General features: G+C 46.3%; 1 protein-coding gene across 1 annotated transcript; it reads left to right on the top strand.

Annotated features, from left to right (window-relative positions):
- The first annotated feature begins 735 nt into the window (after nucleotides 1-735).
- Nucleotides 736-22,713, top strand: MGAT2 (alpha-1,6-mannosyl-glycoprotein 2-beta-N-acetylglucosaminyltransferase). The gene is made up of 2 exons (XM_089662509.1): nucleotides 736-955; nucleotides 20,831-22,713. Exon 2 carries the CDS (start codon nucleotides 21,126-21,128, stop codon nucleotides 22,428-22,430), a length of 1,305 nt encoding a protein of 434 aa, XP_089518635.1. The 5' UTR covers nucleotides 736-955; nucleotides 20,831-21,125; the 3' UTR covers nucleotides 22,431-22,713.
- Nucleotides 22,714-23,507: the final 794 nt, after the last annotated feature.

Below are 23,507 nucleotides of genomic sequence, written 5' to 3'. Positions count from 1 at the left end.
ATAAAAAAAGTAGAGGCGGTCATATACCACCGAAAGAAAGCTCTATTTGTGCGGGGAAAAAAAGGACATAAATGTAATTTGGGTGCAGAGTTGCATGACCGCGCAATTGCCAGTTAAACTACATAACACAAAAAATGTCCTGGTCAGGAAGTGGGGTAAATCCTGTGGAGGGCAAGGAGTTAATGGGCAACAATGGAGATTTCTACATGTCGGCAAACATGAAGAGTTTGTTCCACAGCAGAAGTGGTTAAGCATGCCATATATTCCTTCCCATGGGGCTAGTGGAGGAGTTTCGGTTCCTCTGAGCCCACCTCACTATACCCCGCCCTGTATGATTTCCTTCTCCCACATCAGCCCCCCTCATTCTGTGCCTATCCCGCGCCCTCCCGTACAGGTCTTGTACTACACGCTTCTCTAATTGCTGATGCCTTTTCTCGCCCATATACCTTTCCCTGAAGTATTATCCTTTTATTGGCTGGCTACGCTGTCAGTCGCCTCTTGGCCCGCCTCTAAACCTAATGAAAGTGTCTAATTGGTCGGAACCGTTTCTCACTTCCGCTTTCTTCAAAGCCGTATTCCTGATTGGCTGACCCGGTAGCCTTGGCGCCCTTTGATGCCGCCGCCTTCCGACAAATGCCGTCACATTGGCTTCGCAGACCTTATCGCCTGTACGGCGTCAACGTCTTCTTTTATTGGCTATAGATTCCAGGGTCTTACACGGGGTCGTCCAATCATCGAAGCCGGTGACCTTCCTAGTTCTTTTTTTTTTTATTAACCCTTGCTTGGTTGCGGCGCGAAAGGCGGGCGGTTCCTTAGCCCGCACCAAAACGTCACGGGCGCTGTTGGCGAATGGGACAAGCGTGGGGGCGGAGCTGGGCAGGCCGCTGGGTCAGTGAGCTCGGCGGGGGGGAGAAGGAACCTCAGACTGTCAGAAGAGCGGCAGCCGGAGCTCCAGGTGAGCGGTGCGCTTGTGGAGGAGGGGGAGGGACTCCGGGTTCCCGCCGGGGTGAGGGTCATGTGATGCGGTGGATGGTCGGTGTGGGGGCGGTCAGCGCCTCCTGTCTGGTGGTGTGTTCTCCTGTCATCGCTCAGTCTGTGGGCCTGATAGAGGGCTCATTGTACCGGGCATCGTTTCCAGGGACGGGGGACGACCCCCATATTAATGTCTCCTATTGTCAATGGAATGTCCCCCCCAATATCCTCAATAACTGGCAGGAGGAAGGAGATCCACATTGTGTGAGGGGTCACCGCAACCGGGGTCACTGCCTGATGAACAGAGAATTCCCGGAGCGGGGACACGGAGCTCAGTATAAGGGGCTTCAATTCTGGGTCACCTCTAGAGGGACCCCAATTCTGCATCCGCTACAAAAGGGGTTTCAACTCTGCCTCACTTTCTGAACCAAAAAAAAATCAGGGGATCCAATTCTGCCTCACCTACAGGGGGGCCCCAATTCTGCCTCACCTCCAGGAGGGGCCCAATTCTGCATCCCCCACAAAAGAGGTTTCAACGCTGCCTCACTTTCTGAACCAAAAAAAAATCAGGGGATCCAATTCTGCCTCACCTCCAGGGGGGCCCCAATTCTGCCTCACCTACAGGGGGGCCCCAATTTTGCATCCCCCACAAAAGAGGTTTCAACTCGGCCTCACTTTCTGAACCAAAAAAAAAAAAATCAGGGGACCCAACTCTGCCTCACCTATAGGAGGGACCCAACTCTGCCTCGCCTCCAGGGGGGGCCCAATTCTGCATCTCCTACAAAAGAGGTTTCAACTCTGCCTCACTTTCTGAACTAAAAAAAAAATCAGGGGCCCCAATTCTGCGTCACCTCCAGGGGGGCTCCAATTCTGCCTCACCTCCAGGGTGCCCCAATTCTGCATCCCCCACAAAAGAGGTTTCAACTCTTCCTCACTTTCTGAATCAAAAAAATCAGAGGCCCCAACTCTGCCTCACCTACAGGAGGGCCCCAACTCTGCCTCGCCTCCAGGGGGGGCCCCAACTCTGTCTTCTTTCCTATGTATTTTAGTCCTGAGATCCCCAGGGCTCTCTCACACACATCATCCCGGACGTGTAACAGATAATGATACATGTTGAATTAAGAACCGTTGGCAGACTGTCCATCTTTTGTAACTTATTCAGATTTTGACTCCATCTTAAGAGCTCTTCACCTCTCCTGGGAATTTTACGTTCCATATGCCACTTACCTTTGACGCTTAGTAAGGGGCCCCAACTCTGCCTCACTAAGGGGTTTCAGTTTTGCTTCGCTTGCTATGGGACTTGAGCTTTGCGTTTCTTACTTAGGGGCTTCAACTCTGACTCACTTCCTGACCCTAAACCCCAAAACTAACACATAGCAAGTCAATGGATGTGGTGGCTGCATTAGTTTTCTGGGGGTTTTTTTGTCTGGCTTTATATTGACCTCTGTGATCAGGTAGTCACACACTACTTGTATTAGGGTAGCTACATTCACTCCTCTACTGTATCTGTGAACCTTACATTGGTGGTCAGTGTGAAGAATGTTCCTTACGTTGGTGGTCAGTGGGAAGAATGTTCCTTACGTTGGTGGTCAGTGGGAAGAATGTCCCTTACGTTGGGGGTCAGTGGGAAGAATGTCCCTTACGTTGGGGGTCAGTGGGAAGAATGTCCCTTACGTTGGGCGTCAGTGGGAAGAATGTCCCTTACGTTGGGGGTCAGTGGGAAGAATGTCCCTTACGTTGGGGGTCAGTGGGAAGAATGTCCCTTACGTTGGGGGTCAGTGGGAAGAATGTCCCTTACGTTGGGGGTCAGTGGGAAGAATGTCCCTTACGTTGGGGGTCAGTGGGAAGAATGTCCCTTACGTTGGGGGTCAGTGGGAAGAATGTCCCTTACGTTGGGGGTCAGTGGGAAGAATGTCCCTTACGTTGGGGGTCAGTGGGAAGAATGTCCCTTACGTTGGGGGTCAGTGGGAAGAATGTCCCTTACGTTGGGGGTCAGTGGGAAGAATGTCCCTTACGTTGGTGGTCAGTGGGAAGAATGTCCCTTACGTTGGGGGTCAGTGGGAAGAATGCCCCTTACGTTGGGGGTCAGTGGGAAGAATGCCCCTTACGTTGGGGGTCAGTGGGAAGAATGCCCCTTACGTTGGGGGTCAGTGGGAAGAATGCCCCTTACGTTGGGGGTCAGTGGGAAGAATGCCCCTTACGTTGGGGGTCAGTGGGAAGAATGCTCCTTACGTTGGGGGTCAGTGGGAAGAATGCTCCTTACGTTGGTGGTCAGTGGGAAGAATGTTCCTTACGTTGGTGGTCAGTGGGAAGAATGCTCCTTACGTTGGTGGTCAGTGGGAAGAATGTTCCTTACGTTGGGGGTCAGTGGGAAGAATGCCCCTTACGTTGGGGGTCAGTGGGAAGAATGCCCCTTACGTTGGGGGTCAGTGGGAAGAATGCCCCTTACGTTGGGGGTCAGTGGGAAGAATGTCCCTTACGTTGGGGGTCAGTGGGAAGAATGCCCCTTACGTTGGGGGTCAGTGGGAAGAATGCCCCTTACGTTGGGGGTCAGTGGGAAGAATGCCCCTTACGTTGGGGGTCAGTGGGAAGAATGCCCCTTACGTTGGGGGTCAGTGGGAAGAATGCCCCTTACGTTGGGGGTCAGTGGGAAGAATGTTCCTTACGTTGGGGGTCAGTGGGAAGAATGTTCCTTACGTTGGTGGTCAGTGGGAAGAATGTCCCTTACGTTGGGGGTCAGTGGGAAGAATGTCCCTTACGTTGGGGGTCAGTGGGAAGAATGCCCCTTACGTTGGGGGTCAGTGGGAAGAATGCCCCTTACGTTGGGGGTCAGTGGGAAGAATGCCCCTTACGTTGGGGGTCAGTGGGAAGAATGCCCCTTACGTTGGGGGTCAGTGGGAAGAATGTTCCTTACGTTGGTGGTCAGTGGGAAGAATGTTCCTTACGTTGGTGGTCAGTGGGAAGAATGCCCCTTACGTTGGGGGTCAGTGGGAAGAATGCCCCTTACGTTGGGGGTCAGTGGGAAGAATGCCCCTTACGTTGGGGGTCAGTGGGAAGAAGGCTCCTTACGTTGGCGGTCATTGGGTTCTTATCTGAGAGACAGGAATTGCGCAAGGATCCCCTGTCAACCTCTGGAGGAATCCTGTCTGTTAGATGGACTTGACTATTAAACTGAAGCTGAACTCCAGCTAACACAGTTACAGCAACAGTCAATTTTTTTCCCTTTTGGGATAACGGTATTATGTAAATATAAGCTGACTGTTGTAAGCACACCTGTCAGTGGTAAATGACTTGTCTCATCCTTCCTACTGCCACCACTGCTGGACAGTTTGGTCTGTTAACAGAAGACGAAAAACAATAGACTTACTGACAGGATCAACGGGTATAAAAAACAAACTGTTAATGGGGGGACTTAGATAAACAAAGACTAATGGGTTAATTCTAGTGACAGACTGTATCATGTGTCTTTTTTTGCAATCGTTGCACTTTAAATGCAAAGGGGCTTCAACTCTGCCTCACTTACTGAACTAAAATAGGTTTTGGCTTTAGATACACTTTTTAAAGCGGACTCTCATTCTAAAACACAAACAAGGAGAGTGAACTCTGCCTTGCTTACATTGATCTTTCAAATCTGGTTCATTTCCAGAACTCCAGTACTGGGGGGGGCCTCACCTTTGCCTCACAAGGGGGGCCTCAGCTCTGTGCCTATTGCATACATTTTTTTTCCTTCAATTGTGGTCTCCATATCTGGATTCCTCACCTAGATGAGGATGACCTATATTGTCCACCCACAGCCTCCAATGATATACACGTTGTACATCACAGGCGAATGTGGAACTGAACTTTCATCTTCAAGGCCCACAGCACATCTGTGCGGGATCAAGGGAGAGTCAACAGGGGGCCGGCGGTTCAAATGAAGACACAGCTAGGTTCCCAGTTCAAGATGGCAAGAGAGAAAAGGACAACGCTGGATTTGCTGGGCTGGTGAGAATGTTCATGCCACATAAAGGAGTGCGAAGGGTAAGTGGCATATGGAATGTAAAATTCATGGGATGGCCGAAGAGTTCCTCTTTTAATATGGTGTGAGAATCGAAATAGGTTACAAGACACGGACCGTCTGGCCAACGTTTTGGAAATGAAAAGCATATTACTGTCTCCCAAGTGTTCCAGGTGATGTATATAGGAGGATCTCAGAACTAAAATACAAAGGGGCTTCAACTCTGCCTCACATCAGACATTTAAATAAAAAAAGGCTTCAGCTTCCAGAAAGCAGCTTCAAGTTTGCCGCACTTCTAGAAAAGGTGCTTCACTGACAGAACTAAAATCCAGAGGAGCCTCAACTCTGCCTCGTTCCAGAACTAAAAACCAAAATTTTGGTTTCAGGGACAGCTTAAATTAAATCTCTGCTCATAAAGCCAATTTAATCTCTCTTCCTCCCCTTCACCTCCCTTTCTCACATTTGGAGATATTATTTTTACTTTCTGCAATATCTTTTTATTTCCATTGTGACGACATTCTCCCAGGTAAATTCTGACACTTAAACCCCTCTCTAGGCTAAATATGACCTCCCTCCCATCCCCCTTTAACCCATCCTGCAGGGTTTTATTTTTCCAAATCCAGTGGAGCACATTGTACTCAACTAAGTTCCCCAGCCGATGCCATTTTTGGGTGTGTGGGGACTGCTAATCCTGCTCTGCAGATGGTTGCTATGCAGAGCCATACAAAGCAGTGTGCAGGAGCTGACGGGAGAGAACTGTATTGTTTACATACAGGTCTCTCCCCCCATTGGTATTACTCAGCGATCACCGGGTGTCGGCGAGGTGTGTGTGAGATTTTGCTCACCCGTGTCGCTCTGTAGCAGTGTTTCTGCTATAGCGCGGACGGCAAGCAGTTAAAATTTCAGTAAAGGCAAAACGTTCATTTTATACTTTTTAGTTTTGGATAGAATGAAGAAGGTTTAGAACCCCTGTCAGGTTTTTATTGCTGTCTGTGCCCCTATTAGGGAGATTCACCTTTTCTGTTCTGTTTACTATTATCATCAAGATCGAAGAAAAAACTCAAATTTCGGGTTGACATCAGAATAGGAATAGAAGGCAAATCTTCCAATGGGGACACTAGTTCTGGTGACAACCAGGAATTCCCTCATTTTGGAGAGATATGCTGTCACTTCCTGTTTTGGCTATGGGGAGGAAAGTGAAGGAAAATTCCCCCCCTCAGGACACAGATGGCAAAAAAAAATGGGACAGAGGTTATACCTTTTCCTTACTCTATGCAAAATGGGAATGTTTTGCTGTTTAGTGACACTTTAACTTTACTCAGTGGACTTCTGGAGCTGGAAGGCTGCAGGAGAGTGTGGATGGGTGAGTGTACCTTGTTTTGGGTGGGGCGGGGGAGCCCAGGAGTGCATTCTCATGAGGTTTGGGATCCTCGGCTTTCCTAGGAAGCTGTGCTGAGATTAAGTAATGTCGCTTTAGCCTAAGTGAGCTTATGAATGTGCGTGTGTATAATTTTATATACATATTTATTTCAGGTACTTGTATAGCGCCGTCAATTTATGCAGCACTTTACATATATATTGTACATTCACATCAGTCCCTAACCCTCAAGGGGTGTACAATCTAAGGTCCCTAACTTACATTCATACATACACATACATGGGCCAATTTATACAGGAGGCAATTAACCTACCAGCATGTCTTTGGAGTGTGGAAGGAAACCGGAGTACCTGGAGGAAACCCACACAGGCACAGGGAGAACATGCAAACTCTAGGCAGGTGGTGCCGTGGTTGGGATTTGAACCAATGACCCTAGTACTGCCAGGCGGAAGGGCTAACCATTTAGCCACTGTGTGTGTGTGTGTAAATATATATATATACACACACACGCACCCCCCCTCTTGCATATACTCTCCTTACCCACTCGAATTGCATTGTAACTGTAGTCTCCCTTTTTTCTGAAGCACTCTGCAAGCTGTTGGCACCAAGTAAAGTCTGCATAATAATGACAATGTACATCTGTCGTTGGGCTGTACATTTTACAGCACAGTGAATCTGCCTTGTACATTGGCAGTCGTGTTTCCATCCCAACATACCATGTGAATGGTGTTTGGACATTCAGATTGCGCCCCTGCCCCATGTACTTCCTGGATGGTGATTTGTATAAAAGCGAGTATACTTTGTGAAAGTTGTGCAATGTGTGAGTGTTTCCTGCACAGTATGTGCCGGGGATTGGGGGGTCTACTTCAATAAACGTCCCAGTTTTTGCAGGCACTACGTGATGTACACAGATTCGCACTCCTCCAACGGCTGATCCCACTGTGGACCTTCTAGACCTATTTATGGCACGGTTTTAAAAATAATTGGGACACGTTCATTAAGCTGTTACCTGCAGACAGGATCGGGAAGAGAAAATATCGAGCTGTATAAACATATATACACTATGCACATAATTACAGCTGACCTGGTTGTTGCATGATGTATGAGATCTATCCAAACAGCTTTGGATCATGGGGCAAACAAAAAGATTTCCAGCTCTGTTCATTCCCTTTGTGTGATCTTGTGCACGCAGTGTCACAGTAACCTGGGCTGCCTAGTTATTGCCAGGGTTAACCCCTTCCTACCCACCCTGACATCCCTTTAACTGGGCTATTACACCCAGGGGGCCAAGACGATCTGCGTAAACGTGACTAATTGGCTGTCACAGTGGTCACATGATTGGGAGCAGGTCCCGCCGGTTCTTGACCATTGGAACACAACGAAAGCTGTCTTTGATAACTTGGTCTGTGTGCTGGTAGTGTGCAATGAATGTGCTCTCAGCATAGAAACCTATGCCATCCATGTGGGAGTTAACGCCCACCCTCTTTGCTGCCACATATGGGTGGCAAAAGGTTCAAATGAAATTCAGCCCTTAGTTTAAGTTACTTTAGCAGCTGATTTAATCACTTCTGACTATACATCATCTTTATCTTTCAATCCTCACCTATGTTCCTGTTTGAACTGACGCCATGAGCACTGCTGCAGGTTTCCTGTTTCAAGGTGGCTTCTTTCTCTTGTAGTTTTCGTGGCGTCACCCTTGTATTCAAGGATTAGAGTTGTCTCTCTACACTGTGTGTGTCAATAGAAACACCCAACCTCATAACCTAGGATAACAAGGCACTTCCCTGCTTCAATCCCCAAGCTAACAGACTGGCGACTGCACTGTCTGCTGTTACCTCTTTCCTATGAAGACTGGATGCTTAGGGAAGCCGCACTGAGAGAGCAGGAGCCAGCAGCATTAAAAGTTGTACATTTATATGTGTAAGACCTAGCGAGCGCACATGAAAGCAGCTATATGCACCAAAAGGAACCACAAAACCTTTCTGTGATAAGCAAATGTAAATGAAGTGCAGCGCTAAAAATATAAAATGTCCAATAAGGAAACAAATCCTATGTAAACAATTCTGTACGAGTATAAACGAAGAGTCCAATGTATTATATCATATGATGACTCGATTAGCCCAGTGTGAAAACTGATACGGTATCCAGGTGAAAAAGTATGGAAAGATTGCCCACTCACCAGAAGCGCAATCTTAATGCGCATATAGAGATCTCAAATGGTCGGAGGTCCTGTGTAGGTACTGCCTGGTACTAGGATGATCCTCAGGAGATCCCTCTATTTGATAATGGGTAGTGGGTATGCCGGTCTGGTCTGACTCGCTTCTTAGGCCTGGACAGGTCACCTGGGATCCTGGGGTGTGAAAGCTCAGTGCAGAGCAATAAAAATATAGATGCTCATAGTGTAGTATTCAAAAAATGTATTGAGCATTGAGATAAGAAGTGTAGGCGGTGTACATACACAGGTAAAAAACACACAGGGTGACTGAGTAGCAGTGCAGCATAAAGCTGCTGAATACACTGACCAGCATAATACAAATGGTGGCCACCAGACCTCCTGATCCGGCGGCGTGACGTCAAGGCGTGCAAGGGCGCCTCCTCCTAAAAGTTGTACATTGCTCTTGCAATATATTTACCAGATTTACAGAGGAATGTTTTTTTATTTTGCTCCATGTGCTAAGCTAAGAAATACTGAGTGTTTCATACTAAAGCAGAAGTGTCAATGCAGTGCAAGGGTTTCATAATGTGGCCCTTCTCCTGTGTAAATTGCCTGCTGATGGTGGTCCAAAAGTTACCGGTAAAGAACAAAGAATACTTTGCTTACTCCATTCTTCTACATCATTCAGGCAGATTCCTGGGGAACGCTGAGAAAGCCAAATCTCATGGGAAATCTCCCAGTCCATTGCAGGAGCGTCTTCTCATGAGGTTTGCTCTGTACTCCCCAAGATCTCCCTCAAAGGAATGGGACATTCACCAACAGAAGGCAGAGGTGAGGTACATGGCAAGGGGCAGGCCCCAGGCTTGTCCTGTTCTTGTGCATTCATTAGCTTATCATTAAAGGATAGGTTCACCTTTTGTAACATATTCCACCCATATTCATTTCTTTACCCCTCTGCTCCACCCCAAAACTTGCACATCTCCCCCTCACTGCTATCATCTCCCTACTATTGCTCTCCACCTCCCCAAAATGCCTCTTCCACTCCTCCTTCTCATTTTCCTCTCCTCCGTTCCCAAAATCCATTCACTATATCCCTCTGCTCCTCCCAAACAATTGTATATTGTGTCCTCACTGCTTCCTTCACCCCTCAACGGCACCCACCACCTCCTCCTATTACTCCACTCTCACACTGACCCCAACACCTCCACTAGTAGTTTCTCACGCTCCTGCACATCCCACTCCCATGCTACCTTTCTCACCCTTCTCCTCCTCCTAGCCGCGGGGGACATCTTCCCGAATCCTGGCCCTCCACCACCTCCCTCACCCGCACAACACCCTCCCGCCTCCAAGTCCTACTGCAACCCCCGCAACTTAGTATCTGTCCCCCTGCTCCCTAAAATCTCCCCCCCATTTTCATGTGCACTCTTGAACGCCCGTTCGGTGTGCAACAAGCTTACCGCCATCCACGACCTCTTTGTTTCCCGCTCCCTCAACCTCCTAGCGATCACGGAAACCTGGATCCAGCCCACTGACTCTACCTCCCCTGCTGCACTCTCCTACGGAGGTCTCACCTGGACCCACTCACCCAGGCACAACGGTCGTAAAGGTGGTGGGGTTGGTCTGCTCCTGTCACCGCAGAGCACCTTCCGAGTCCACCCAAACCCCCCCTCCCTATCCTTCTCCTCCTTCGAGGCCCACTGCGTCTGGCTATTCTCCCCAACCCCCCTGAAGATTGCTGTGATATACCGGCCTCCTGGATCCATACCCCGCTTCCTGGATGACTTCTCCTCCTGGCTACCCTTCTTCCTCTCCTCTGAGCTACCCACCATCATCCTTGGGGATTTCAACATCCCTGTCAACCTCGACAACCCGGACACATCCCGTCTCCTCCACTTAACCTCCTCCTTTGCACTTGTACAGTGCATACAATCCACCACCCACTCCGACGGTAATATCCTTGATCTCGTCTTCTCCAATCGCTGCGCTCCCCACAACCTCACTAACACCCCCTTCCCTCTCTCTGACCACAACCTTATTACCTTCTCTGTCTCCTCGTCCTCCCAACACCTACCCCTCCAAATGTCACACTACTACCAGCCGTAACCTCCGCAACCTTAACCCTGCCTCCCTCCACTCTGCAGCTGATCAACTCCACGACCACATCCTCCCCCTGTCCTGCCCCGACTTGGCTATGACCGCCTACAACAATGCGCTCTCAACAGCCCTTGACTCACTAGCGCCTTTAACCACACGCAACATCAGACCCCGACCGCTCCAGCCCTGGCAGACTGATCACACCTAAACCCTCAAACGACAGTCGTGCCCTGGAGCGCCTATGGCGCAAAACCAAATCCCAACAAGCCTTCACCCGCTATAAATCTGCCTTCCGCACCTACACCTCCTCCCTCCATGCTGCCAAACAGGCCTACTTCTTGACCCTCATCAAGGCCCTCTCCTCCAATCCTCGCCGACTCTTCTCTGCCTTCAACTCTCTACTCTCTCCACCCTCACCTCCACCCAGCACCTCACTCACTGCCCTTGAGATTGCCAATCACTTCAAAAACAAGATTGACACAATTCGCAAGGACATTGTCGCAACTCACACACCCTCTCAACCCGTCCCCTCTCACACAGCTACCCCCTCATCCCCCCTCCCCCTCGACATAACCCGCAGGGACTTCGTCGCTGCTCAAACTCTCTCCAACCCCCCTCACCCTCACTCAGCTACCCCCTCATCACCCCTCTCCCACGGCCCCACCACTGCTCTGACCTCCTCTTCCACCCCACCCTTCATTCCTCATACTGAAGCTCTCCCCACACTCCGCACCTTTGACCTTACTACCATCGAGGAAGTCTCCAAGATCCTCTCTGATGCCCACCTCACCACCTGCCCCCTCGACCCTATCCCCTCACAACTCCTACGACCTTCCTCCTCCTCCATCCTACGCTCCCTCACCCACATCTTCAATCTCTCCCTCTCCTCAGGCACTTTCCCCTCCCCTCTGAAACATGCACACATCACCCCCATACTTAAAAAGCCCTCCCTGGACCCCAATGACCCGAACAACCTCAGACCCATCTCCCTGCTCCCATTTACATCTAAACTCCTCGAGCGCCTAGTCTACACCCGCCTATGCTCTCACCTCAACGACAACAACCTCCTCGATCCCCTACAGTCCGGCTTCCGTCCCCTACACTCCACCGAAACTGCCTTACTCAAACTCTCCAACGACCTGCTAACCGCCAAAGCTAATGGCCACTATTCAGTGCTCCTACTCCTTGACCTCTCTGCGGCCTTCGACACAGTCGACCACCCCCTCCTCCTCAAAAAACTACACTCCCTCGGCCTCAGAGATTCCGCTCTCTCCTGGCTCTCATCCTACCTGTCACAACGCTCCTTCAGCGTTACCTATAACGCTACCACCTCCCCCTCACTTCCCCTCTCTGTTGGGGTCCCTCAAGGCTCTGTCCTCGGGCCCCTTCTCTTCTCCATCTATACCTCCTTCCTTGGCCAACTCATACACTCTCACGGCTTCAACTACCACCTCTATGCCGACGACACACAAATCTATCTCTCAACCCCCCACCTCACCCCCTTGGTCTCAGCCCGAATCACACACCTACTGAGCGACATATCAGACTGGATGTCGCTCCACTTCCTTATATTGAACCTCTCCAAAACAGAGTTTTTTGTCTTCCCCCCAGCCCGGACACCACCCCCCATTGATTTCTCCATCACATCCAAGAACGTTGCCATCAAACCCGCCCTGCAGGCCAGAGTACTTGGTGTCATTCTGGACTCCAACCTATCCTTCCAGCCCCAAGTCCAATCTTTAACAAACTCATGCAGACTCCACCTCCGCAACATCGCCAAAATCCGCACGTTCCTAACCCCAGAAAACACTAAACAGCTCATCCACTCCCTCATCATATCACGACTCGACTACTGCAACTCCCTCCTCACTGGCCTGCCTCACCGCTGGCTATCCCTGCTTCAGTCGATCCTGAATACGGCTGCCAGACTCATTCACCCTTCCAACCGCTCTGTCTCCGCCACCCCCCTCTGCCAATCCCTCCACTGGCTTCCAATTGCGCAATGGATCAAATTCAAAATCCTAACTCTGACATACAAAGCTGTCCACCATACTGCCCCGAACTACATCACTGACCTAATATCCAAGTACCGCCCAGCACGCACACTCCGCTCCTCACAAGACCTCCTTCTCTCTAGTTCCCTGGTCTCCTCCTCCCATGCCCGCCTCCAGGACTTCTCCAGGGTGTCACCCATCCTCTGGAACTCCCTGCCCCAACCCATCAGATTATCACCTACTCTCCTCTCCTTTAGGCGCACCCTGAAAACCCACCTCTTCAGGGAAGCCTACCCCACCCCCTGCTAACTTGCCGACCTCCTCCACTCTTCCTACCACCCCATCCCCCACAGCTATCTCCTCCTGTGCCACCATCCCCTCCCTCCTAGATTGTAAGCTCCAAAGAGCAGGGCCCTCGATCCCCTCGTGTTTTGCATTGTATTGGTATTGTTCTGTCACATGTTCTGTCCCCCTTTGTAATGTACAGCGCTGAGCGAACCATTGGCGTTTTATAAATACTGTATAATAATAATAATAATAATATTCAGGGTGTGACATGTTACAATCGTACCGGCCCCCAACACTTCCGCAGTTTTGATTGACTAGGTAATGAATTTCAAGTAGGATCTGATTCAGAGCTGAGAATCTTGGGCAGCTATATTTAAGTGGAGTTTGCATGTTCTCCCTGTGCCTGCGTGGGTTTCCTCCGGGTACTCCGGTTTCTTCCCACACTCCAAAGACACGCTGGTAGGTGAATTGGCTCCTGTCTAAATTGTCCCTAGTATGTGTATGTATGGATGTGAGTTAGGGACCTTAGATTGTACACCCCTTGAGGGTTAGGGACCTTAGATTGTACACCCCTTGAGGGTTAGGGACTGATGTGAATGTACAATATATATGTAAAGCGCTGCGTAAATTGATGGCGCTATATAAGTACCTGAAATAAATAAATGTTTGTGGGTTGCCTTTTTAACAGGGTGGATTTGATTTAAATCACTAGTCAGTAAGGCTTGATGTAAATCCTAGTTTTCTACATAAAGACTAATTCTTGCTGGTATAACTTTAATATACAAGTAGATGAAGATTTTTAGAATAACAACTTTTCATATTAGTTTTTTTATCCCCAGTTTAATAGGTTAATCCTTCATATTTGGACAACTTTTCTGTTGTACTTAGGAAGGAGAAAAATAATCATTACCTCAATAATAACAATTTAAATAGATTTATTCAACTGAAACAATAACATTCCAGCAGATGTGATTTCCTTAAACATCCATGTTTGGTAACTAATTCGGGTAAACAAAATATATATATTTTAAGAAACTTAGACTGTCAGCCCCTTCCCCCTCACACTTAGTTTCACTTTCTTCTTGTGCAGATCTATTCCACTCCAAACAATCAGAAAAATATTGTTTCTATTCTATTCACTGAACTTCTTGAAACTTCGCACTGAAGGGGTTGATTCTGTATTCATAGGTCTGTAGAAGTTAGGATGAAGGTCTTTTTCTTAACTCTGTTCATGTTATAACATTTTTGCTGTGAAGAAGAGGCATGTGATCTCTGCTGAGTCAAATTCAGTTTTGAGAACTGCAAAAGTAAACCAAACATCTGTGATAATATCTTGTAGGCAGAGAAACTGCCCAATAATCTTACAAAAACCTCTGGAAGAGCCTGACATTGTGAATGGATTCATGGAATTTATTTACCAAAACAATTAAACATATACAACCTTATTCTACATAATTAAAAAACTAATCTTTATTTCATGATGGTATAACCTTTGGATGGTAATATATTTTCCTCAAAAAGCATTTTATTTAAAAAAAATCCGATTTAAATAAAAAAAAATCTGATTTAAATAAAAATAATCTGATTTTTTTTTTTTGTTTTTTTGTTTTTTGTTTTTTTCAAAAATCATTGATTTTTATCCACCCTGCCTTTTAACCTCATCACATCCTATTACTGGTTATCTGTTAATGTTGGGCTGTACAGAGATTTGATGAGGTCACTTAGGATTTAGTCCTATTGTCTGAGCAGGAAATGGTAAATTAGAAAAAGGGCAACAGCATGGAGTGTATGTGTGCTGCCACCTAATTTCTATCACGTTTTTAGCCGTCTTGGGATTCCACAACCAGAATTCCATGTGAGGTGATCTTGGCATCTTTAACATTAATTAAAAAAAAAAGCATTCAGGAGGTGGCAGTAACACTTGTCAGCCTCTGCTATACCGCCCTCTGAAAAAGCGATCCACCGCCAATCTGCTTTCAGAGGACAGTCAGTAGTACTGCGTGTCTAAAGGAACTGATCTCACCACCTCCTGGAAATGCTAGTTGCCGTGCTTGTCCCTGTGGCTTGAGTTCTTTCTAATGCCTAGTACACTCAATGAGAATATCTGACAAATGATCAGACGAGGTTTGTGTTTTTTTTTTTTTTTTTTTTTTTTTTTTTTTTTATGCTAGTCTCATATCGAAAACGAATAGGTTACGAAAATTCTCCTAAGACAGAATACAACTTCGGAAGTGATGTATTTTGTTTTCGAGCATGGCCATGGTCATAGAAATACTATACTAATTACACGAAAATCATTCATTCTGTTATCGCACGATAAACATTTCCGTGCTTGTCCCTTTTTGGATCATTTTTGCATGAACTGTCATGATCGGTTCTCAAAACCTGTGTACTAATGATCAGAAGTTTGGACAACCGCTTTGAATGCGCTTTTTTTTGTTGTGATTGTTTTTTTTGTGATTTTATATTTTTTTTTATTTTTTTTTGCGTTTTGATTTTCTCATCCTGTGTACCAGGCATAGATAACTGAACCAAAAGTATGTTAGAGAAGGTAGAACTACTGATCTGCACACTTGTTAGGAGTCCGCGACTCGGGAAATTTTGTCATTGGTCTGATGTGAAAGCCGTACAGCTAGCATTTGTGTTTTGTGATGCTGCCTCCATGTAATCTGACAGTGCTTTGGTTTAGTGTGATCTGTCTCATAAATGAATGCTCTGCCTAGTTTGTGGATTGGCAGAGTTTAGTGAGAAAAGTTTTTTCTCATAAATAGGATGCACCTGGCTTTGTCTGTGCTGTCCGGTGCTGGGTAGAATGTACTATGGCTCAGATTTGGAGTGCACGATGTAGTTTGCCCTGTCTTGTTTTTGACTTGTTTGTGTGTGTGTGTATCTCACAGAAGTGAGTACACCCCTCACATATTTGTAAATATTTTATTATATCTTTTCATGTGAAAACACTGAAGAAATGACATTTTGCTTCAATGTGACGCAGTGAGTGTACAGCTTGTATAACATGTAAATTTGCTGTCCCCTCTAAATAACTCAACACACAGCCATTAATGTCTAAACTGCTGGCAACAAAAGTGAGTACACCCCTAAGTGAAATTGTCCAAATTGGGCCCAATTAGCCATTTTCCCTCCATGGTGTCATGTGACTCGTTAGTGTTGCAAGGTCTCAGGTGTGAATGGGGCACGGGTGTGTTAAATTTGGTGTTATCGCTCTCACTCTCTCATACTGGTCACTGGAAGTTCAACATGGCACCTCATGTCAAATAACTCTCTAAGGATCTGAAAAAAGGAATTGTTGCTCTACATAGAGATGGCCTAGGCTATAAGAGGATTGCCAAGACCCTGAAACTGAGCTGCAGCACGGTGGCCAAAACCATACAGTGGCTTAACAGGACAGGTTCCAATCAGAGCAGGCCGTGCATGCATGTGCTCAGTGACATATCCAGAGGTTGTCTTTGGGAAATAGACGTATGAGTGCTGCCAGCATTGCTGTATAGGGTGAAGGGGTGGGGGGTCAGCCTGTCATTTCTCAGACCTTACGCTGCACACTGCATCAAATTGGTCTGCATGGCTGTCGTCCCAGAAGGAAGCCTCTTCTAAAGATGATGCACAAGAAAGCCCTCAAACAGTGTGTTGAAGACAAGCAGACTAAGGACATGGATTGCGGGAACCATGTCCTGTGGTCTGATGACACCAAGATAAACTGGTTTGGTTCGGATGGTGTCAAGCATGTGTGGCAGCAACCAGGTGAGGAGTACAAAGACAAGTGTCTTGCCTACAGTCAAGCATAAAGGTGGGAGTGTCATGGCCTGGGACTGCATGAGTGCTGCTGGCACTGGGGGGCTACAGTTCATTGAGGGAACCATGAATGCCAACATATACTGTGACATACTGAAGCAGAGCATGATCCCCTCCATTCAGAGTCTGGGCTGCAGGGAAGTATTCCAACATAACGACCCCAAACACACCACCACTGCCTTGCTAAAGAAGCTGAGGATAAAGGTGATGGACTGGCCAAGCGTGTCTCCAGACCTAAACCCTATTGAGTATCTGTGGGGCATCCTGAAACAGAAGGTGGAGGAGCACAAGGTCTCTAATATCCACCAGCTCCGTGATGTCGTCATGAAGGAGTGGAAGAGGACTCCAGACCTGTGAAGCTCTGGTGATCTCTATGCCCAAGGCAATGCTGGAAAATAATGGCGGCCACACAAAATATTGACACTTTAGGCCTAATTGGACATTTTCACTTAGGGGTGGACTCACTTTTGTTGCCAGCAGTTTAGACATTAAAGGCTGTGTTGAGTTATTTTGAGGGGACAGCAAATTTACATGTTATACAAGCTGTACACTGACTACGTCACATTGTAGCAAAGTGTCATTTCTTCAGTGTTGTCACATGAAAAGAGAGAATCAAATATTGTATATTTTTTTTTACTTTTTGATGGACAAAGTGCTAATCCAAAGATATCTTTAGTGCAGCCACATCATTTCTACTGAAGGAGATCATCCAGTCTGATCTCTGATTCCCACCTATGTTTCATCCATTCTATGAATCAATTTATTAATCTCAGCAAGACTGAGTGTAGGATCACATTCACATGTTGTGATTCTGTACTAGCAATGCTCAAAGTTATATATCGGGTGCCCTTATCTGGGGTCAGTGCAGACCTTTTCTTGGAATATGTTCTACCTAGGTGTCTTAGTCTTTGAACAATGTGCACCCACATAACAAAATGTGCCCTAGGGCCTAAGCAGCCCATCACCAGGTTCAGGCATTGCCACATTCAGTGGGGGGGCGTATTGCCAATTTTTAGCTCCCTGGTCTCCTCCTCCCACGCCCGACTGCAGGACTTCCCCAATTCTCTGGAACTCACTACCCCAATCCATCAGACTGTCACCTACCCTCCTCACCTTTTAGGTGCACCCTGAAAACCCATCTCTTCAGGGAAGCCTACCCCACCCTCACCCAACAGCCGATCTCCTCCACTCCTCCTACCACTCCATCCCTCACAGCCACTTCTTTCTGTACCACTACCCCCTCCCTCCTAAATTGTAAGCTCGAAAGAGCAGGGCCCTCGAACCCCTCGTGTATTGTATTATTACTGTATTGTCTCGTGTTCTGTCCCCCACTATAATATACAGCGCTGAGCAAACCTTTTGGTGCTATATAAATACTGTATATTAATAATATAATAATGTCTATGTAAACACCAATTTGAGATACTGGTATTGGGTATCTGTGGTTGCAATGATGTCCAGGCAGTGCAAGAGGGTCATGTCACAAATTAAAATAAATGAGCTTGTAGGTTTTATATCAGGTATGTCAGACGGGTGCCTCTTGGGAAGCATATGGTCCTCTTACTCCTTTTTTACTGGCCCACGGCCAAAGAATTTACATGGAAGGAGCCCCAGCTGTTCTCCTTCTGATAAAATCTACATTTCCTTACATAATTTTGCAGCTGAATACTTGAAGTGGACCTTTCCCCCCCTTTCGCTGTATTTCACATCAGCACACATCTCTGTTGATGTGAAATTTCATAACACTTTTTATGTCTTTTGCTTTACTTAGTTTTGTTCTTTTTTTAGTTTTTTTTTCTTCTACTTCCTGGTGTTCCCAAAGGCAGTGATAACATGCTACTTTTTTGTTTCACCATCAGATGCTAGTAGCGTCATGCAGGGCATTGGCAAGGTGAAGCTCATGACGTCATGCGCTTCATCTGACCCATGTGCAGGGTGACAATACTGCAGGCATTTTTAAAAATGGAGGTGCAGGGACAGGGAAACCAAGGCAGCAAAGAGGAAGGATAAAAATAGGGAAGAAAAAAGTGAGAAGGATATAAGTGTGATTTGTTTCACTGTTCATGTTTATAAAGTAGGGATGGGGGGGGGGGGTTCCTCTTTAAAGTTAAAGTCAAAGTGGTAATCAAACCCCCATAATGTGTGTTTTTTTTGTTTTTTGTTTTTTTTTTTCTCCACTTGCCCATCGTGCTCTTGCACTCTTCAAAGCACATGCTTGCCCATCCAGGGCAGGCTGGCTGCTTCTTCTGGTTGCCCCTGTGTGCCGATCCTGCAGCCCCCTGGAGATATAATAATGTAAGTGTCCCAGGAAGCTGCAGGACCAGTTACATCATTCTGGCCTAGGCTGTAGTAGCAGTGGTTGGCAGGACTAAAAATTAAAATAAATACAAAAATAGGGGGGAAAATTCCCTGCAATTCCGCTTGTGGAAGGAGAATGTTAAAATGACATCATTGCTTCTGGCTTTCACAGCCTTTGTCGGGCGCTCTCGCTCCATTCCCCTGCAGCTGGCTGACAAGGGATCATGTGATTGGACTGGAGCGGGCTTAAAATATGTACGTTTTTATACATTTTTCTTCCACAGGTCAGCATAGGTGTTAGTAGGGGGAGGAATCATCATTTCGAAGACTAGTTAGGCTTTAGCTAGAATTCTACTTTAAATTGTAAGCAACTTGAGGGCAGGGACTGATGTGAAGTACATTCTATAAATCGCTGCGTGAATTGATGGCGCTACGTAAGTGCTGGAAGACAATTAGTTTGCTTAGTGTGGGTTATAAAGAGTCATTAATTGGCAGCACATGGTGGTAAACGATCAATGAATGTGCAGCGTTACATTTTGTGCTCAGTTTTATTCAGCCTCTGTGAAGTGCACTGTGTCCCTTGAATTGATAAATTCATTGTAATGGCTGTTGTGTCCTCAGTTGACACTGGCTACTGTAATTATAGATTGTACTTAAAATACCGTCTTTTGAAAAAAAGATTGGCGACCTTATAAATAGTGCAAATGTATTGTGGGCTGGACCTTCAACATAATACACATCGAGGATCAGCAGCAATCAAATGTTCCACATCTAGATGATCAATCGTGTTTAAATGGTTTACCACATCTATTATGTTGCTGTTACAATGGATAATTTATGCTTTTTTGTATATGTGCCTAAACTTGTTTGTGTCTCGCTAACTTGGTGGTTGTCGCTTGGACTGCATGAGTCTTCTCATGGTGCTTAGTTGATGGGGGTTGAATGAGTTGTGAATAGAAGGAGTAATTGTAAAAAAGTCTGTTCTGAGATAGAGAGAGATAGATATATATATTTATTATTATACAGTATTTATAAAGCGCCAATAGTTCGCTCAGCGCTGTACATTACAAAGGGGGACAGAACATGTGACAGAACAATACCAATACAATACAATACATGAGGGGATCGAGGGCCCTGCGCTTTTGAGCTTACAATCTAGGAATATATATATCCACCACCCCCCTCTGCCCATCCCTCCACTGACTTCCGATTGCCCAATGCATAAAGTTCAGAATACTAACATTGACGTACAAAGCTGTTCATAATACTGCCCCAAATTACTTCACCGACCTGATATCCATCTGCCACCCAAAACGCACTCTCTGCTCCTCACAAGACCTCCTACTCTCCAGCTCCCTGGTCTCCTCCTCCCATGCCCGTCTCCAGGACTTCCCCCATCCTCTGGAACTCACTACCCCAATCCATCACTGTCACCTACTCTCCTCACCTTTTAGGTGCACCCTGAAAACCCATCTCTTCAGAGAAGCCTACCCCACCCTCACCTAACTGCTGATCTCCTCCACTCTCCCCACCACTCCATCCCTCACAGCTATTTCCTCCTGTACCACTCTCCCCTCCCTCCTAGATTGTAAGCTCCAAGGAGCAGGGCCCTCGAACCCCTCGTGTATTTTATTGTTACTGTGCAGTCTCATGTATTGTCTCCCATTGTAATGTATAGCGCTGAGCAAACTGTTGGTGCTATATAAATGCTGTGTAATAATAATAATTTTTTTTTGCAAACAGTTGAGCAGCTTGCAGTGAGTATGGCATGTTAAGCGTTTCCTGTGCTATTTGCTGTTCTCTCAGGATAACATTTTTTTATCTTTTTTTTTTTTTTTTTCTTGCAGGGGAGCTGTGGTGAGCTCATTGAGCAGCGTGTCCTTTACCAGCAGATGTTGCATGGAGTCTGTTTTCAGTCAGTGATCTGCCTCAGTCAATGTGTGCGAGGCTGGGAGGGAAACAAGATGCATGCGATCGCCCACTTGGAACTGCCGCTCCTATCCTCATCAGATGGGAGGATGAGTTAGCCAAAGACATTTGTGCATTTAATGCTTCCATCTGGGCTTTGATTTGGATCTCACAGGCAGGCCCTGTGTGCCATTTCAGCTTCCCTCCCTCTTATTGCTGCGGATCATCTATAACATGAGGTGCCGAATATATAAAAAGAAAGTCGTCCTCCTCACTTTAGTGGTGGTAGCCTGCGGCCTGGCACTGTGGAACAGTGGCAGGCAAAAGAAAAATGACTTTGTTCAAGACTTGGAGATAGAGAAACCACATGGAAGGGCACATGTGTCTCCAGGGAATAGGAAAATTTCCAACGACTCTGCCCCTGAAAAGATACAGAAACCAGAGGTGGATAACATGACAATGGTGTACAGATCGGTAGTTTTTCAGCTGAATTTTGACCAAACTATTAAGAACTTGGAAAAAATTACCAACCGGCCACAGGATGATCTGGTTATTGTAGTGCAAGTGCATAATCGACCGGACTATTTAAGATATCTCTTGCAGTCTTTACGAAAAGCTAAGGGCATTGAGAATGTTCTGTTGATTTTCAGCCACGATTACTGGTCGGCAGAATTGAATCAGATTGTCGCAAGTGTGGATTTCTGTCAAGTGCTCCAAATATTTTTCCCATTTAGCATACAGTTATACCCCAATGAATTTCCAGGGCACGACCCAAAAGACTGCCCTAGGGACATAGAGAAAAAAGACGCCATTAAGCTTGGTTGCATCAATGCAGAGTACCCAGACTCCTTTGGGCATTACCGCGAGGCTAAATTTTCACAAACCAAGCACCACTGGTGGTGGAAGCTGCATTTTGTGTGGGAAAAGGTAAAGGTATTAAAAGAGCACAAGGGTCTAGTCCTTTTCATCGAAGAGGACCATTACCTGTCTCCAGATTTCTATTACATCCTTAAAAAGATGTGGAGCAGAAAAAATGAAGAATGTCCAGAGTGTGACGTGTTGACCATTGGAAGCTATGCTCGTCTCCAGACGTTTGCTGAGAAAGCAGACAAAGTGGAGGTGAAGACATGGAAGTCTACAGAACACAACATGGGGATGGCCATAACCAGAAACACATATCTAAAGCTCATAGAGTGTGCAGACACTTTTTGTTCTTACGATGACTATAACTGGGACTGGACCTTGCAGCATCTGACAGTCAATTGTCTTCCCAAGTTCTGGAAAGTGATGGTTCCCGAAATTCCTAGGATATATCACATTGGGAGTTGTGGAATGCACCATAAGAAATCTTGCAAACCCACCACAGAAAGTGCCAAAATCGAGGCTATGTTTACAGGCAACCAACCGTACTTATTTCCTGAGAACATAGTGATCAGCCGGCGGTACTCAATGGGTGCTCTGTCCCCACTGGTGAAAAACGGTGGGTGGGGAGACATTAGAGACCACGAACTATGTAAGAGCTATCGCAGACTGCAGTAACTTTGGAACCTCAAAACTTTGAACAATCGCTTTCTGTCTTGGCAGATCGTTCCAGATGAAGGAGTTTACAAGTTTACGCTCTCATTTCAGTGACTTTTTTTTTTTTCTTTTTTTTTTTTTTTTTTTTCGGTTGTCGTCTTATAATTGTCCATTTCTATCTGTGTGGAATCGAAGATGAAATTAATTGCGGCTCTTTTATTTCTTACTAATTGAAAATTCAAAGATGCATCATATAATACATGTCCATGGAAGATCCTTTTCAAAATAAATGAAATTGAAGCGATTTTAGATTGCTATTTTTTTTATTATTGCTGTCTTGCACATTTGAAACTTTGTATTACGATTAGTGCTGAAACTTTGTATGGTTTGTGAAGAATTGGCATATCTGTTCTTTATATATTTACTTTGTGCTATCAGTTGAACAGCTGGTAAACATAGTTCTCTGGTTTTACCAGGAAAGTACAAAGTACCAAGTGATGTGTTTACATTTGCGTTTATGGTGTCAGCAGTTCATGGTGGAGCATGTCATCATTGCGCACAGTGCTTGTTAGGTTGCTGTGAATCTACCTAATTAGGTGTGTTTACCACAAGTTAAATGATGTAGTGTGCACAGGAAGTGTGGCCAGCGTGTAGATTAGAGTCAGATGAGAAAAGGAGAGAAGCGCCTCTAAGTGCGATTATCACACTTAGAGGCGCTTCTCTCCTTTTCTCATCTACAGGCGTTGCTACAGCTTATTTGGAAGCCTTGCCCTCAGTGCCACACGGAGTCCTACGCTCTTCGTACAGTAGCCACTAATACCACCATCACCCCATACTACCATTTCCCAGGACTTTGCAGTGTTTGCGCTGTTACAACCCTTCTTCATTTTTTTTGTAGATTAGAGTCAACCTGTCAAGGAAATTAAAGATTCTGGCCGACTTTTGAAGGTACACCTCCTGCAGAAACCCTTTAGGCTGTGTTAGACAGCTAATAGAAATGTGCAGTATAGGAAGGAATCAGGGAGTGGCAACGCTTTGTCATTTTGAATGTCTTGACATTTAGCTGTGACAGGAAGGTTTTAAGGGCTGCTGCAGATA

Source organism: Staurois parvus, unplaced genomic scaffold (genome assembly GCF_062004578.1).
Source record: "Staurois parvus isolate SC_StPar_1 unplaced genomic scaffold, SC_StPar_1.0 ptg001483l, whole genome shotgun sequence".
Classification (NCBI taxonomy): Eukaryota; Metazoa; Chordata; class Amphibia; order Anura; family Ranidae; genus Staurois; species Staurois parvus.
This window is presented reverse-complemented; position numbering and strand designations above follow the sequence as displayed.